Here is a 16,080-nt window from a genome sequence, read left to right as displayed (position 1 = left end):
TTATTACTTATTTAAATGGGGAAAACCTACTTCTAGCCATCAGCTTCTGCATCTCTGCTTGAGGCTCTTTTCAAAGTGTTAGGGAGTCTTTCTGCAGGGCAGCCTGGGAGTCTCAACCAGTGCTGACAGGAGTTGGAGTAGGACTCTGCTAGCTCCCTCCTTCCTTGGATCGATAATTCTACATTTTGCAGAATTTTTTCATGAGGTTAAACTCCAGTTGCCCATAGTGGTAGCAGTCTTGAGATAATTCACCTTGAATTTTACTATGAATTTTCTCACTTCCTTGCTGATGTTTCTGTACTTTACAAGTAAACTACCTGCAATTGAATCCCTTTCTTAGGGATATGAGGAGGTGGAGTAAATGTTATATTGCTAAGAGAAAAATCAAGTTACAAGACAGTGTGTACTATCTGATGCCAATTTTGTAAGAAACACTGCAAAGCTATACTGGAAATATTAATGGTTTTCCCCTCTGGATGTTGGGGTTGAAGGCAATTAAAAATGTGTGTGTGTGCATTTCTAATTGTAGACTGATTTTCCAGAGTAAATTTGTGTTTCTTTTGTAATCTGAATGGAGAGAAGAATAAATACTATATAAACTAATAGTTTAGAATGCAGGCTGTGATCAGAGTGCAGTAATAGGGAAAGCTTACAGATGTATGGCAAATTGTGATGGGTGTGGAATGGGGCAGAAAAGGCAAGAAGGCATTAGGATAAGAGCAGTTAGAAAGTCAGTGTCTGTAAAGTGTTACACATTTTAAGTTACTCTCTTTAAACTTTATTATTATTTTTTCTGTTCGTGGCAAAGTGTGAACCTGGAAAGACCAACAGACATTTAAAAAAGTACAGTGGCACCCTGGCCAGTGTGACTCAGTGGTTAGAGCATTGGCCTGTGCACCAAAGGGTCGAGGGTTTGATTCCCCATCAAACCTGGGATTGCAGGTTCAATCCCAGCCCCAGCTGGAGGCAACCAATCAATTTGTCTCTCTCACATCAATATTTCTCCCCTCTCTTCCACTCTCTCTAAAAATCAATGGAAAAAATATCCTCCGGTGAGGGTTAACAACAACAAAAACAAAAAACAAAAAAAGTACAGTGGCACTGTCATTTATGGGGTTTTTTCTTAATATCTTTCTTCCCTGTAACGTATTAAAATATAATAGACACAATCCTAAACTGACCAAAGAAAATATTTAGATAATTTATTTATATGCCATGTTTTTTTGTTTTAGTTTGATCAGAAAGGCTACCTAAAGTGGTCAGTTTTCTTTAGCAATATTGCCAGGAAGCTGTTGAGAAATAGTTGAGTTTCAAAATAAATTTTGATCAAGGAATAGAAATTACGACTTGTTTTTGCTTATTAACTTCTAGATGTATATGTGTCTTTTACATAGTTGCAATCATAGTGGACTATTTTTGTTTTTTATTATTTTCACTTTTTATCTTCATCTGGTATTGTACATGTTTAACATTTTGTTAACATTGTTTCCCAGTCATTTTGGTATTTAATTGGGTTGATGCGCCCTAATCTGTGTGACTGGTTCCCTAATGGGTGTTAATAGATTGTTCCCATTACTGTTGCAGTGATTTTCATCACTGTCTTTTTTGCTTTATTAGGATTGATTACTAGTATCATTACTGGTTCTTTTTGGCTGGTAACTACTCTAGGTAATTCCTATATTGTATTTCCTAAAAAGTTTACCAATTTACAGACAACTAACAATTGGCTGATTAATCTATTTATTCAGTAAACACAGAGTTTCTGCTATGTACCAGTTACTGTTCTAGGTGCTGAAGGAGTGAACCAGTTTCACTTGATTCTAGCCTGGTTTATACATTTATATTTAAGCATTTTCACTTTGTATTTTACCCTCATTGATAGTCTATGATTTGATTAGTATAATTGTGGTTTAGTTTTAAGTGATTATTGAATTTGATAATATTTCTACTCTTGGATTTTATAAAAACAAAGCATTTTTGGTTTTATAAATTCAGTCTTGTATGTAGTAAAAATTGCTAACATATGCAGTACTTTATTTTAATAATTAGTTAAGGACTTCAGTAGGCAATAGTTAATGTACAATTAAATATTTGTACTGGAAAAAGTCAGAATGTTAGATTAATTCCTTTATAACTTAATAAAACCTAGAGCAATTTAATATACTGGGTAGCTTTTTTTATGCCATGACAAAATAGATTGTAGACTAAAGCAGGACTCCAATTACTATAGAATGTTTTAGACCAGTAAACCAGTAGAATTGTACTACAATTTACAGTACAAGGGAATGCTTTGTCTAGTTTATCAAACACTCCATTTCTTATTAGCTGCTTACCAGAAAAGCCTAGCAGGCATACTTAAAATAGTCCTTTCTCTATAAAGAAACCACTTCTTTGTCATTAGGATACATAAGAGAGGTGGAGGGAGAATATTATATTAATACTTTAAAGAAAGGTCATTTAATCTATTGATTTTTAGAATGAATAAACACTTTTTTTCCTCATTTCTAATTTTACACAGAGTAACCTCTGATATTAGGGTTATTTGGGACTTTTATGGGGAATAGTAAGATCAAGTATGTAAAGTTTAAATTTTAAATAATTGGGATAATACCTGATTGCTTCTTTATTGGAATAGTTAAAGTTTATGTAATATTATATTTTAGAAGGTAATTTTATGTTGCTCTGTTAGTTTGAAAACTTACTAGAACCAGGTTCAAATTTAAAAATAAAATTGATTAGTTTGCACATTTTTTTAAACTGGGGGATTGAAAGTTTAAGGTTAAATAGAGTGCTTTAACTTCTTAATAGCTGAGAAAAGTCTCTAAAAGTCAATTTAATTTGTACAGGGTGGGGCAAAAGTAGGTTTACAGTTGTTCATATGGAATATAATACAATAATTAATAAATAATAATACAAGAATAAACTCTGTGTTTTGCCTGTTCACAACTGTACACCTACTTTTGCCCCACCCTGTATATATGGAAAAGGTTAGGAAAAGGGTAGGAAAAGGTTTAGAAGGATGGGGAGGTTGAAAGTGTAGTGTTGAAGAGCATAGGCTCTAAAGGCCTATGGTTAGGTTTGAATTCTGGTTCTGCCACTTACCAGCTATGTTGTCTTAGACCAATTAGACAGCTCTGTGCATGAGGTTCCTTATCTGGAGAATACGGTGCTACTGGTATCTTAATTCATAGGGTTATAATGAGAATTGAATGAGGGTCTGCGCATACTAAGTATTAAATTAACTTTTCATATTTTGTCCAGCTCAATAAATGTTGGCTGGTGTTAATATTTTTAATAATAATTAAATATTAATAATTTCATATTAAACTACTTTTAATATTATTTCACCACAATATTTACAATGGTTAATCACTTGGTAATGCAGTAAATTTAGGCTGTTATTTACTGGTACTTTTTTGTATCTTTTAAAAACTTGTTTATTGTAAACCTGGCTAATTTTAACATTTAGAAAAAAGTAAAGCTATTTTTGTGTGGAAAAAAATTAAAAAACATTTCAGTGTTTTACTCTATGTGAAAACTGAAAAAAAATAAGAAAACTTGTTTATATCTGTATGTTGTCTGTTTAATCTGTTGAAAATGCAAGGAAAGGCCTTGATTTAGTTTTTGAAGTTCTAGGGAATTATTGTATAGAAGTAACACAAGAAAGAAAATGTCTTTACAATTTTGAAAATTATTCAGTTAGATTTGATAGTCAATGTTCAGTTATTCTTGATTGACTAGAGTTCATTCTATGTAATCTTTGCCTGTATGTTCTAGTACAATTTTTGAAGAAGGAGGGGCTCTTAGTTGTCAAAATTATAAACTCGTTTGGTTTTTAACTTCTTTTTAAACTAGCACTGCTATGTGATAAAATTTATTTTATTTTTTAAGAGGAGATTATTTGTATTTTAAATTGATTTCTTAAAACAAAAGAAGGGGATTCACTCTATGGCTCCCTGATACATTTTCGATATTTGTTACCATATTTATGTTTATATATTTTCTTTTTTAAAAAATTTTTTATTGAATTTATTGGGGTGACATTGGTTAGTGAAATTACATAGGTTTTAGCTGTACCATTCGATGATACATCATTTGCATTTTGTATTGTGTGTTTACCACCCAAAGTCAAGTCTCCTTCCGTCATCATTTACCACCTCCTTTTCTTCTAGCAGTCGCCATACGTTTGTCTGTCTATGAGGGTTTTTTTTTCTTAATTCCTTTACCTTTTTCATTTAGTCCCCCAAACCTTTCCCCTCTGACAGCTGTCACTCTGTTCTGTATATGAGTTTGTTTCTATTTTGTTTGTTTGTTTATTTTGTTCCACATACAAATGAAATCATATGGTATTTATCTCTCTCTGGCTTATTTTACTTATAATATTCTCAAGGTCCATTCATGCTGTCACAAAAAATAAGATTTCTCCCCTTTTTATGGCCTAGTAGTATTCCACCATATAAATGTCCTACAGCTGTTTTATCCACTCATCCACTGATGGGAACCTAGACTGCTTCCAAATCTTGAATATTGTGAATAACGCTGCAGTGAACATAGGGGTGCGTATATTCTTTTGAATCAGTGTTTCAGGTTTCTTAGGATATATTACCAAAAGTGGAATCACTGGGTCAACATATATGTTTTAGAGGATTATAAATATAGAGGAAGCATTCTAAATAAACATTAAAATAGGAAATGTGTTAATATGTTAAAATACAAAGCTTTCCTAGTTTCCTCTGATATTCACTCTTCATAGTTATAAAGTAACATACTCACTGAAGTAAATTATAGTGGAAAAGATCTAAAAAGAACCTATATTACCCTTCCTCCAAACCTTCAGAATAGAAAGCAGACGGAGAAGGAGATGCTTCTTTCCTCTGTAAGCCATTTAGAGGTCATTGTTATTCTGCTTGAACATGGTTATGAAGATTCTCCTAAACTTATAACTAAATCTCCCCATTGAGATGTGACAAGGGGAGAATTTCTGCTCATGAAAGCTTGTTAGGTTGTTGGTCTATAAAGTAGAAGTAAAAAAAATCACCTTTTATAATACCTTTTTAATTTTTTTTAAAGGTCCTGGCATCCTAGCTGCTACAAATAAGACTGAATTGGGAGTTATAGAACCATCTTCTCCAAGCCCTAGCCCTGTGAAAAAAGGCAGTTCAATTAATTGGTCTTTCCCAGATAAAATAAAATCTCCACGCACTGTGAGGAAACTTTCCATGAAAATGAAAAGGTTGCCAGAACTTAGCCGAAAACTGAGTGTTAAAGGAAACTTGAATTATGTGAACAGTCCAGATAATACTCCTTCATTGTCTAAATGTAACTGTCAAGAAATTCATCATACTGTTATTCTGCGTTCTGGGAATACAACCACAGCTGCTAAGAGGAATGTTATAAGTCGGTACCATCTTGATACCAGTGTGTCTTCTCAGCACAACTACCAGAAGAAAACCTCTGTGAGTTCTAAGTATTCTTGCAAAGGTGGTTATCTCAGTGACGGAGATTCACCTGAACTGATAACCAAATCGAGCAAGCATGGATCTGAAAACAAGTTTGGAAAGGGAAAAGAAATAATTCCAAATAGCTGTAGCAAGAATGAAATTGACATTGATGCTTTTAGACATTACAGCTTTTCTGATCAACCTAAGTGTTCCCAGTACATATCTGGGCTCATGAGTGTGCATTTCTATGGTGCTGAGGATTTAAAACCACCTCGGATAGATTCCAAAGATGTCTTTTGTGCAATTCAGGTAGATTCAGTAAACAAAGCAAGAACTGCTTTGCTCACATGCCGGACGACATTTTTAGACATGGATCACACTTTCAACATAGAAATTGAAAATGCTCAGCATTTGAAATTAGTAGTATTCAGTTGGGAGCCCACTCCAAGAAAAAACCGAGTGTGTTGTCATGGAACTGTGGTTCTCCCCACCTTATTCAGAGTGACAAAGACACATCAGTTGGCTGTCAAACTTGAACCCAGAGGTCTTATTTATGTGAAAGTGACTCTTTTGGAACAGTGGGAGAATTCTCTTCATGGACTAGATATAAATCGAGAACCAGTGATGTTTGGTGTTGATATTCGAAAAGTTGTGGAGAAAGAAAATACAGGATTGATGGTGCCACTTCTGATACAGAAATGTATTATGGAAATCGTCAAGAGAGGCTGTCAGGTATTACTTCGCTGTTTCCCTACTGCCCCCTTATCTATCTATCTGTCTCTCTCTTAATGAATTAATCGGTTAATTAATTAAATTTATTTATAAATTCTTGGGGAGAGGAATTAAAGGTAAAAAAATAATCTAATTTAAGCATTTCTCTTTTCTAGTCTTTATTTTCATTACATTCCTGTCTGGGTATAATTCATACCTTAACCTGTGTTGCCAGTGATTGAGAGCATGTTAGATGGTTCTACAGTTTATGTTGTAATGCAGAGCTGGTGGGCATTATACCTAGAGATCAAGGTTGTGTTACAAAGCATTCCTTGGATAAGCCAGAGCTGATAACACAGGCAAATAATTAATTTATTTAAGTAATGCTTGCCCGTGGTTTGATTCCTAAGGTGGAGAGCTCCAGTGGTGGATCTAATAGCCCTACCTTCTCTCCTAAAAGGAACTCCCTGCCCATATCCCGTACCCCTCTGTCCCCCTCTTTGGAAAGCATACGCTTATGCTTATCTGTCTCTTTGGGAGAGCGTGGAGGGCGGAAGGCAGCTCCTACCAACAGAAACACAGAGTTTTCTCTTTTCCCTTTAAATATTTAAGACGGTAACAGCAGCCCATTAAAACGAACAGAAGCCTGGCACTATTTGTGACCAGATATGTAAATGTTAACCAGTTAGTAGAACTTACTTTCCTTTATTTTCATTAATACATGTGGACTGTGACAATGAGAAACAGCATATCACAGGGTGTTATTCTGAGGTATAAGTAATGGTTGATACTCATTTTTGCAACACAGATTAAGCCTAAAAATCACTATGTCCTGAGGTATTTCTACTTCGGTGCTATGAGAATTCATAACATTGATTAAAAATAGAGTAAACGTCACAAAATCTGAAATATGGTTTCTTTATATATAAAAAGGAATTTAAAGTAATCTTCCATGAACTTATGGCAAATATAGAAACAGCATAAATTAGTGGAGTTTTGTATTAAGATGCAGGGAACTTGGATTCTGGTTTCTTCATTAATAGCTGTGTGATGTTGGGCAAGTCATTTAATCTCTGTGGGTGTTATGTGCTTATATCTACAAAAATAGATGCAGTAGCTTCCTGAAGCTGAAAGGTAGGGCAGCTGAACTTTTGAAACCTCTTGTCGGTGTGATATATCAAGTTTAATTTATGTTGTCTATGTGGGAGCGAGGCCTTTAGTTTCTAATCCAACTTTTGGTCCAGTTACTATTTTCTTAAGGTTCTCTGTTTTCCCTCCATTTTTTTTTTTTTTTTTTTAAGCAGCATGTAGAGTGGTCAGGGAGATTAGGCAGACTTTAAAGCTAATTATTAAACAGAAACTTTTACAATTGAGTATTAAAATAAGTAACTCAAACAGCACTGCAGTTTTATAGTCTATTTTCAGAAATATTTTATGAAGAGCAAGTATATAAGATTGTTGTAACATTTTAAATGCTGAGAAAGCATTTTTTAGCAATTCCTTTTATTTCTATACTTAAAATTTAGAAAGATTTATTTTATTAAAGACTTATTTTATATGAACTAGAAAGTAAATTTTACAGTTACACATTTGGAACTACACTTTTTAAGCATATATATATATATATTTTTGTGTGTGTGTGTGTCTTTACAAATTTTACAGTTACACATTTGGAACTACACTTTTTAAGCATATATATATATATATATATATATATATATATTTTGTGTGTGTGTGTGTGTGTGTCTTTTTTGCTTCTTTCCACTCCCCTTCCTCCAGAAATAGGCTTATTCCGTCTGCATTTTACAGACTAGCATACTGTTTAAATTTTGTTTCCCTTTTTAGCCGGTAATTATTCTTGGTTTTTCACCATGAAAATCAGGTTTTGATAGTCATGCACAAATAGCCTATGGCATCTTCCAAATGCCTTGAAGACTACTGTCACCCATCTTTTGCTTCCAAAAGGAAAAATTACTATAGAAATCATACTCGTGGGCCATCCAGTACAGATTCTATCTCTGATAGAGGCATCAAGCATGTACTTCAGGTGCTTGATTCAAGAAGTCAGCCTCTAAGGAATATATTCTAAAATATCCTTTCCTAGAAATATCTATATTAGATTGTTTTTTCCTTTATTCACCTTTAAAAATGTTTCATAATTTCAACTTTTGGGATAACCTCTTCCATTAATGTATTACTTACTATTGAAATATTACTTTCTTTAATTTGTTCTAGGTTATCTCCTCCTCAAATTCAAGGGGGTGCATCCTTATGGGATTTTGTGACACTTACTGTGCCCACACAAGAAGGGCTCTCTACTCAAGTTAGTTTCTTCTAATGTGAGGGCATTTTCTTTGAATCTGTTTAATATTTTAATTTCATCTCCTGGACAATCTACAGCTCTACCATGTCTCTCCCTTGCAATAATGTGACCAGCATAGCACATGCTGTTCTCAATGTGAATGTGCTATGAATGTGGATAAAAGTAGGAAATTTGAATTTTCTTCCCAGTACATTATTTGGTTTGCCATATTAGGTTGATCCTTTTGACTATAATAGCACCTTGCATTACCTTCTATCAGAAAGATTTGTGGGTTCCTTACTGTCTTTCAGTTAATGTGTACTAGCTTATCATCTCAAATATTTTGGATAACATTTCTCTGTATCCATTATTGACACTTTCCTATATTGAGACCCACCTTCTATAGTGTATTCTATCAAATTTCATTTGTGTGCTCCTTCCTCTAGATCATTTATAACATTTTAAAGTGATTCCTAGTTCAAATTCTTAGGGTTCTCCATTGTTTGTTTTTACTTTATTTCTGTCCTGAAATAATTTCTTTATCCGTAACTTTCTTCAATTCAAGGTGATTGAACTTGCTAGATAGTCTTTGATGTGGAAGTAGAAGTCGCAACTGCTTATTTTCCTCAATTTTCTTGAAGGTTTATTTTTTTTAAAAACTTTAATTGCTTAATCAGGATTGCCTTCTCTTTACAGATACTACATTCATTTTTTCTCAGTGAATTTGTAGTGAACTTCCTAAGACTTAATATTTTAGAACCTGTATGATCTAACAAGGTTTAGAAAACAAACCCTTTTAATGTAAGTTGAGGGGAGGATGGGTATTATCTGTGCATCTTATATACATTTTGAACTGGAGGTTTTATTTTACCTTTACTATATTATTTTAATTGCATTTCCTCCATCACTTTATAATCAATTTGATAAGTTTAAAAAACCCTAGGTTTGCTCAGCTGGCATGGCTTAGTGGTTGAGCATTGACCTATGATCCAGGAGATCGCGGTTCGATTCCTGGTCAGGGCATATGCCCAGGTTGTGGGCTCGATCCCCAGTGGGGGGTGTGCAGGAGGCAGCTGATCAATGACTCTCTCATGATTGATGTTTCTATCTCTCTCCCCTCCTTCCTCTCTCTAATCAATAAAGATATATTTTTAAAAATCCTAGGTTTGCTCTTATTTCTTCCTGAGAATCTTTTTTTTTTCCCTGAAAAGATAATTTTACACAGACAGTATATTGGAACATTATTTCAACTATATACTTTTTTTAATGGATAAATAAACTGAGTTTTAAAGAGATTAAATAACTTGCCCAAATTCACCGAAGCTTTATGAATTCAAAACCCTGTTTAACCACTGTGCCATATTATTTCAGTCTAGAGCCAGAGATGTCAAGGGCACAATCTTGGCTGGAGAGATTGGTTGAACATATAAAACTAAAGGGAATGGACTGTATCTTTGCATAAGATAGTCAGCACTCCAGAAATCAAAGTATATTGTTTGAATTTAAATGAAAGAATAGAATGTTTTTATTCAACTAATCAATGTGGTCTATGGTGAAATTTCTAAAGCTGTGTTTGAAGTATTTTTAATTAAATGCCATCAGAACATATTTGATTGCCAAGCTCATGTGATTTATACATACTGTACTATTATATTTTCTCTTTATCAAATTTACCACAATATGGCCATAATTTTATTTCTAGGTAGTAGGCCTGTACCGATTATGTGGTTCGGCAGCAGTCAAGAAAGAACTTCGAGAGGCTTTTGAGAGGGATAGCAAAGCTGTTGTTCTGTGTGAAAACCAGTACCCAGATATAAATGTAATAACAGGTAATGATAGATTTCATTTTACGTACACATTTTGGAAAGACTACTTCTGCGGGAAACAGAATTGAAATACTGTTTTTTAGCCTAAACTTAATTTAGTTTTATTCTGAAATCTTAACTTTTTCTGGGAAAATTAGGGACAACTTCCTGGGAGAGGTGGCTCCTCAGACAACTTTTAAAAGGTGATCTGGACTTAGCCAGGTAAAGGTTGGAGGAGGGCACTCTATTAGCAAAAACTTCAAGGTGGGAAACTATATAACTTGTAGTGTTTGCTAAAGAGGAAAACACCAGGCTGGTCAATGGTGAAAGATGGCTGGGATGGTCTCTCACCTGGAACTCAGAACTGACAATGGGGATCATTTGGAAACAGCAGAGTTAGAACCTGGTCATTTCCCTTCCCTTTCCTCCCCTCCCTCTTTCTCTCCCTCTTTCCCTCCCTCTTTTCCTTCCCTTTCCCCTTCCCTTTCTCCTGACCTCCTTCCTTCACTTCCCCCTTCCTTCCTTTCCTGACTTCCTTTCTTTTTTTCCCTTTCCTCCCCTCCCCTTGCTCCCCCCCTTTCCTTCTCCTCTCCTCCCTCTTCTTCCTTTCTCCCCCCTCCCTCCCTTCTTTCCTTTCTTCCTTCCCAGTTAGTTGGATGAGAGTTTCCAGGTAGTCAGTTTTATAATAGCGCTTCCACATTAGAAGCATACGGGTAGCTAGGAGAGCTGAAAGAAAGGTAAGGGGAAGTGATCACTCTTTATGGCGAATATGTGTAATTCTTTAATGAATCTTTTTTGTTGTTGTTATTTCCTGTGTGTTTAGGGGGAAAAAAACCTAAAAATTTGTTTCTTTGTGTTACGGTGCTAAAGGGTAAAATCGGAAAGAGTATTTTTGATTTTCTTCTCCAGATCAGAACTGGAGTTTTAAACCTCACACTGTATATTCCTGGGGTGCTAGCATGATAGTGGTAGTAGAAATTAAAGTGAGAATCCCAAAGGAGAAGGGAAGTCTGTGCATAGGAATGTCCAGAATCCACTTAATCGCTTACCCTTCCCTATCTGGAAATTAATTAATTTGTTTACTTACTAAATATTTATTGAACATTTACTACATGCCAGGCATTCTGCAGGGACAAATAAACAAGATGAACAGTTTCTCAATGGGGGAAGAAAATCAGTAGTCAAGCCAATAGATAGTAAGATATAGAACTTACCTGTGATCAGTGGTGCAATGGGCATGGTGCTAATCGGAGGCAGTAGTCAGCCTGGTGACTCCTGTACTAAGGTCTCAGAGAAGAAAGTCTCTCTGAGAGTTAACCATTGGAAGATCTAGGGATGGAGTTCTTGGCAGACAGAAAAATGGGGTGAATTTTGTGCTTGACAATGAATAAAAAAGAGCCTACTACAAACCAGCCCCGAGAGGTAGAAGTAGTTTTAGCGATTAGAATGTTGTTGTTGTGTGTGTGTGATGATAGAAATATCCCACCATAGGATGAGTAGAATTTTCCTGTGTTAGTCTTTGTGCCTGAGTGAAGGTGAGAGGCATGTGGTTTCACAGTGTCTCTTACAGAGCAGCTTGAGAGATTTAGTCAGAACCATTTATTTATTTATCTATAATTGCCTGAATTTTCAAGTACATAATAAAAGCTTTACTGTGTTGCATTAAGTAAACTTCATCATGAGTTTCCTCCAAATCCCCTTAAATAGCTCCTGTAGCATTAAAAATTGTCTTAAGGTTTTAATCTTATTATCTTAAGATTTTTATGTCCCTAAAGTGTTTGAAAGATAAGAAGTCACTATGACTTAAGATGCCCCTGTCTTGTCACTTAGTTTTTGGGATAAGGCCATCTAGGTAATTTCTAGGTTGATGGGTAGTTACATTGTATGCGTCACAGCATTCATAAATACCTCTTCTTTGTATCATTTTATAAAATCTTTTAATTATTTTTCCTATGAACCCTTTGTGTGCTTATAGAAAAGAAACTGTAAGTTTACTTCATTGAACATAATGTGCATTGAGCATACTTTTAAGTGCTTAATATTTGTTAATAATTCTCCTATATTTGCCCTTCGAAGTAAGTAATCTTGAACTTAGATTAATTTAAAATTCTATTTATATTAATTGTTTAATATATTAATTGTGTAAAGGATAATGATATTTCAAATGTATGTTTCACTAAGCTATAAAGATATCTATTCTGAAGCTCATTTAGGTTTTAATTTAATATAATTGCATTATAGGGCAAGTCTCAAACTACCAAGAGCATACTGAGCTCTGTTAGAACTAACAAGTCTTGCTTTGTCAAGGAACATATATGGAATATTTTTGTTTTAAAAATTATGCCCTAGAGGGTTCATAGTTCCTTTATTTGGCAGCTACAGAAACTTTTATTTCCACTAATTATAACTCAGTTGTTCTTTAACACAGAATGTTGCTGTTCATTGTAGGTGGGGTTTAGACTGCAACACTAATGATGGTAGTAAAGATCTCGTGTAAGTTAAGGAATGGGCATAAACAATTATTGCATGCCTACTGTTTACAGAATGCTTTATCATTATCATTGCTGTATATCTAACATGTATTGATTGCTATGGAATGCCAAGCACTTTACACATGTCACATATCTTCATCATGTCAAAGAAGAAGTTTGGTCAGTACTTTCTCTTGGTTCCCCAGTGCTATTTCCAGATTATACCTTTCACCGTGGAATAGAAATTTATGTTCTCTTGAGGAATAAGGCTCTCTTGGGGCTCATGGCACATTTCTGTGTCACCTTAACCTTTCTTATTTAACATCATCTACAGAACTTTTGGGCATTCCCATTTACTCAGTAAAGACTTTGATAATCTCGCCTATTGTTATGTTTCCAACCAAAGTCTTGTCATCATCCTAAGTGATTTTAACATACAAATGACCAATTCAGAATCCATTTGTTAAAAGGCCATTCTTTCCCCACAGAATTGTTTCTGTACCTTGTCAAGAATCAATTGACCATAAACATGAGTGTTTATTTCTGGACTCTAAATTCTATTTCATCGATTTATAAGTCTGTCTTTATGTCATTACCCACACTGCTTTGATTACTGAAGCTTTGTAGTAAATTTTGAAATTTTGAACTGTTAGTCCTCTGATGTTCTCCTTTTAAAAAAGTTTTTGGGTCTCTTGCATTTCCATATGAATTTAGAATCAGCTTATAAATTTCTGTGAAAAGCTACTTGGAATTTTGATAGCTTTTTCATTGAATCTGTAATCAATTTGGGGAGTATTGCCATGAACAGTATTAAGTCTTCTGATGTATGAACATGGGGTAGCTTTCCATCTATTTAGATCTTTAAATTTTTTCATAAACGATTTTTAGTTTTCAGAGTGCAAGTTTTGTTCTTCTTTTGTTAAATTTATTTTATAAGTATTTCTTTTTGAAGCTATTGTGAATGGAATTATCTATTTTTGGACTGTTCATTTCTAGTGTATAGAAATACAGTTGATTTTTGCATATTGATCTTGTACTTTGATAAACTTGTTTATTAGTTCTATTACTTTTTTAGTGGATTCATTAGTATTTTCTGTATAGGAGATTGTCATTGATAGTTTTACTTCTCTCTTTTCAAAATGGGGTCTTTTCATTTCTTTTTCTTGCCTAATTGCCTTGCTAGAACCTCCAATATAATGTTGAACAGCAGTGGCAAGAGTGAATATCCTTATCTTGTTCTGGATTTTAGGAGAAAAACAGTCTTTAACCATTAGTTATGCTACTAACTGGGCTTTTCATAGGTCCCCTTTATCAAGCTGAGGAAGCTCCCTTCTGTTCCAAATTTGTTGAGCGTTTTTCATCATGAAAGGCCTTGGATTTTGTTCAGTGACCTTTCTCAGTCTATTGAAATGATCCTGTGTGTTTTTACCTTTATTTTGTTGAAATGGTATATTATATTAATTGGTTTTCAGATGTTAAGCCAACCTTGTATTCCTGAGATAAATCCCACTTGGTCACAATGTATCCTTTTATTTCTTTTTTCTTAATATGTTGGTGGATTTAATGTGTTTTCTTGAGGAGCTTTGTGTCTATACTCCTAAATATTGGTCTGTAGTTTTCTTGTGATATACTTGTGTGGTTTTGGTATCAGGGTAATACTGGCTTTGTAGAATGAGTTGCAAAGTGTTTTCTCTTCTTTGGGAAGAGTTTGTGCCGAATTGGTATTAATTCTTCTTTCAGTATTTGGTAGTATTCATCAAAAAAAATATTTGAGTTTGCTTTATTTGTGGGAAGTTTTAAAATTACTAATTCAATCTCTTGTTATTAAGTCTATTCAATAGGTTTTCTAATTCTTTAGTAACTTTCTAGTTTATATATCTCTATGAGCTCTACTTTCATGGGAGTTTTCTAACTTATTGGCTTACAGCTGTTCATAGTATTAACTTAAAATTCTTTTTATTTCTGTGAGGTTGGTAATCATGCCCCCTCTTTCATTCCTGACTTTAGTTGAGTCTTCTCTCTTTTTTTCTTGGTCAGACCAGTTGAACGTTTGTTGTTTTTGTTGACCTTTTCAAAGAACCTACTTTTGGTTTTGTTGATTTTTCTTTATTGTTTTCTGTTACCTATTTCATTAATTTCTACTCTGATCTTTATATTTTTCTTTATTCTGCTCACTTTGAGTATAAGATGCTTCTCTCTTTCTAGTTTCTTAAGAAAGAAGCTGAGGCCATTGATTTGGTTAATTGAGAGTTGATCATGCTCCAGAGTGTTCTCTGTGTGCTGGGAATACGGGGGTCAAAAGACCAACAATTCCTGTTCTCACCGAGTGGTGGGGGTGGGAGAGTTGGAGGATGGAAGTGAACACAATAGACACAAGAAGCTAAAGTGAAAATAAGATAGCTACTAATTATGTTTTCTCTTAGTCTCCCCCCGCCAATTCTCCAGAGTGCCTGTTTAATGTCTTCTCGCTCTCTTCTAATCTCACGTCACCCATGCCACTCTTAGTGACGACCTTGCCTCCTGACTTCATAGAGAAAACAGAAGCCATCAGATAGGAACTTCCTCTACTTCTTGTGACTTAACCTGCCAGCCTGCCTTCTTCAGCATACATCCCTTTTCACTTTTCCACTATCTTTCCTATAACAGTGTAGAAATGATCTTCCTCACATTTGGCACTAATTTTAATTCTTTCATGTATTCTCTGGAGCCTCTTCTTCCTTTCTTTTTGGGGGCTTTGCTCAAATGATTATATTTCTCTCTCCTGGACCTTAAAAACCATTTTAATATCTTCTTTACATTAATGTTTAAGTGTTAAAGTCCCTCCCATCTTTAAAATATTCCTACTTTGATCCTACTTCACCCCCACTTTCTCTCCTCCTCTGTGGTTATTGCTTTCTCTCAAAGCCAGATTTCTGGAATAGGTTGCCTGTCTTTTCTCTCTCTCTTTCTTTAATGTCCATTTGCTTCCTAACCAACTGCAGGTTGATTTCTGTGTCCTTCATTCTCCTGAAACTACGCTTACCAAGGTTGCTGATTTCCGTCTCTGGTGTGCATTTTTTGGTCTATCTTAAATTATCTCATTGCTTCATATCCCTATTTTCAAAACCCTGCTGCCTTAGAACCACAACAGAAATTTGTCAAAAATGCAGGTACATGACCCTGACCCCTGGAGATTCTGATTTAGTAGGACTGACTCTGGGCTCTGGGATCTATTGTTTTAAAGTTCCTCAGGTGGTTTCATTGTGCAGCCAAGTTTGAGAAACACTGTTCTCCTTAGTATTTAAAAGTTCTTATCTAACCTAACTATTGTTGGGTATCAGTCGGTGCTGTAGACTCTTTCTTGAAACTTT

General features: G+C 34.6%; 1 protein-coding gene across 1 annotated transcript in view; it reads left to right on the top strand.

Annotated features, from left to right (window-relative positions):
- Positions 1-16,080, top strand: part of SYDE2 (synapse defective Rho GTPase homolog 2) — a 41,705-nt gene that overhangs the window by 12,339 nt on the left and 13,286 nt on the right. The window contains exons 3-4 of the mRNA XM_081144512.1: positions 5,071-6,173; positions 10,157-10,283. Of these exons, the coding sequence (XP_081000638.1) occupies positions 5,071-6,173; positions 10,157-10,283 (1,230 nt within the window). The remainder of the gene's footprint in view (positions 1-5,070; positions 6,174-10,156; positions 10,284-16,080) is intronic.

The sequence above is a fragment of the Miniopterus schreibersii genome, assembly GCF_964146895.1.
Source record: "Miniopterus schreibersii genome assembly, chromosome: 8".
Lineage (NCBI taxonomy): Eukaryota > Metazoa > Chordata > Mammalia > Chiroptera > Miniopteridae > Miniopterus > Miniopterus schreibersii.
The sequence above is the reverse complement of the archived record's forward strand: the minus strand, read 5'-3'. Positions and strand labels throughout refer to the sequence as shown.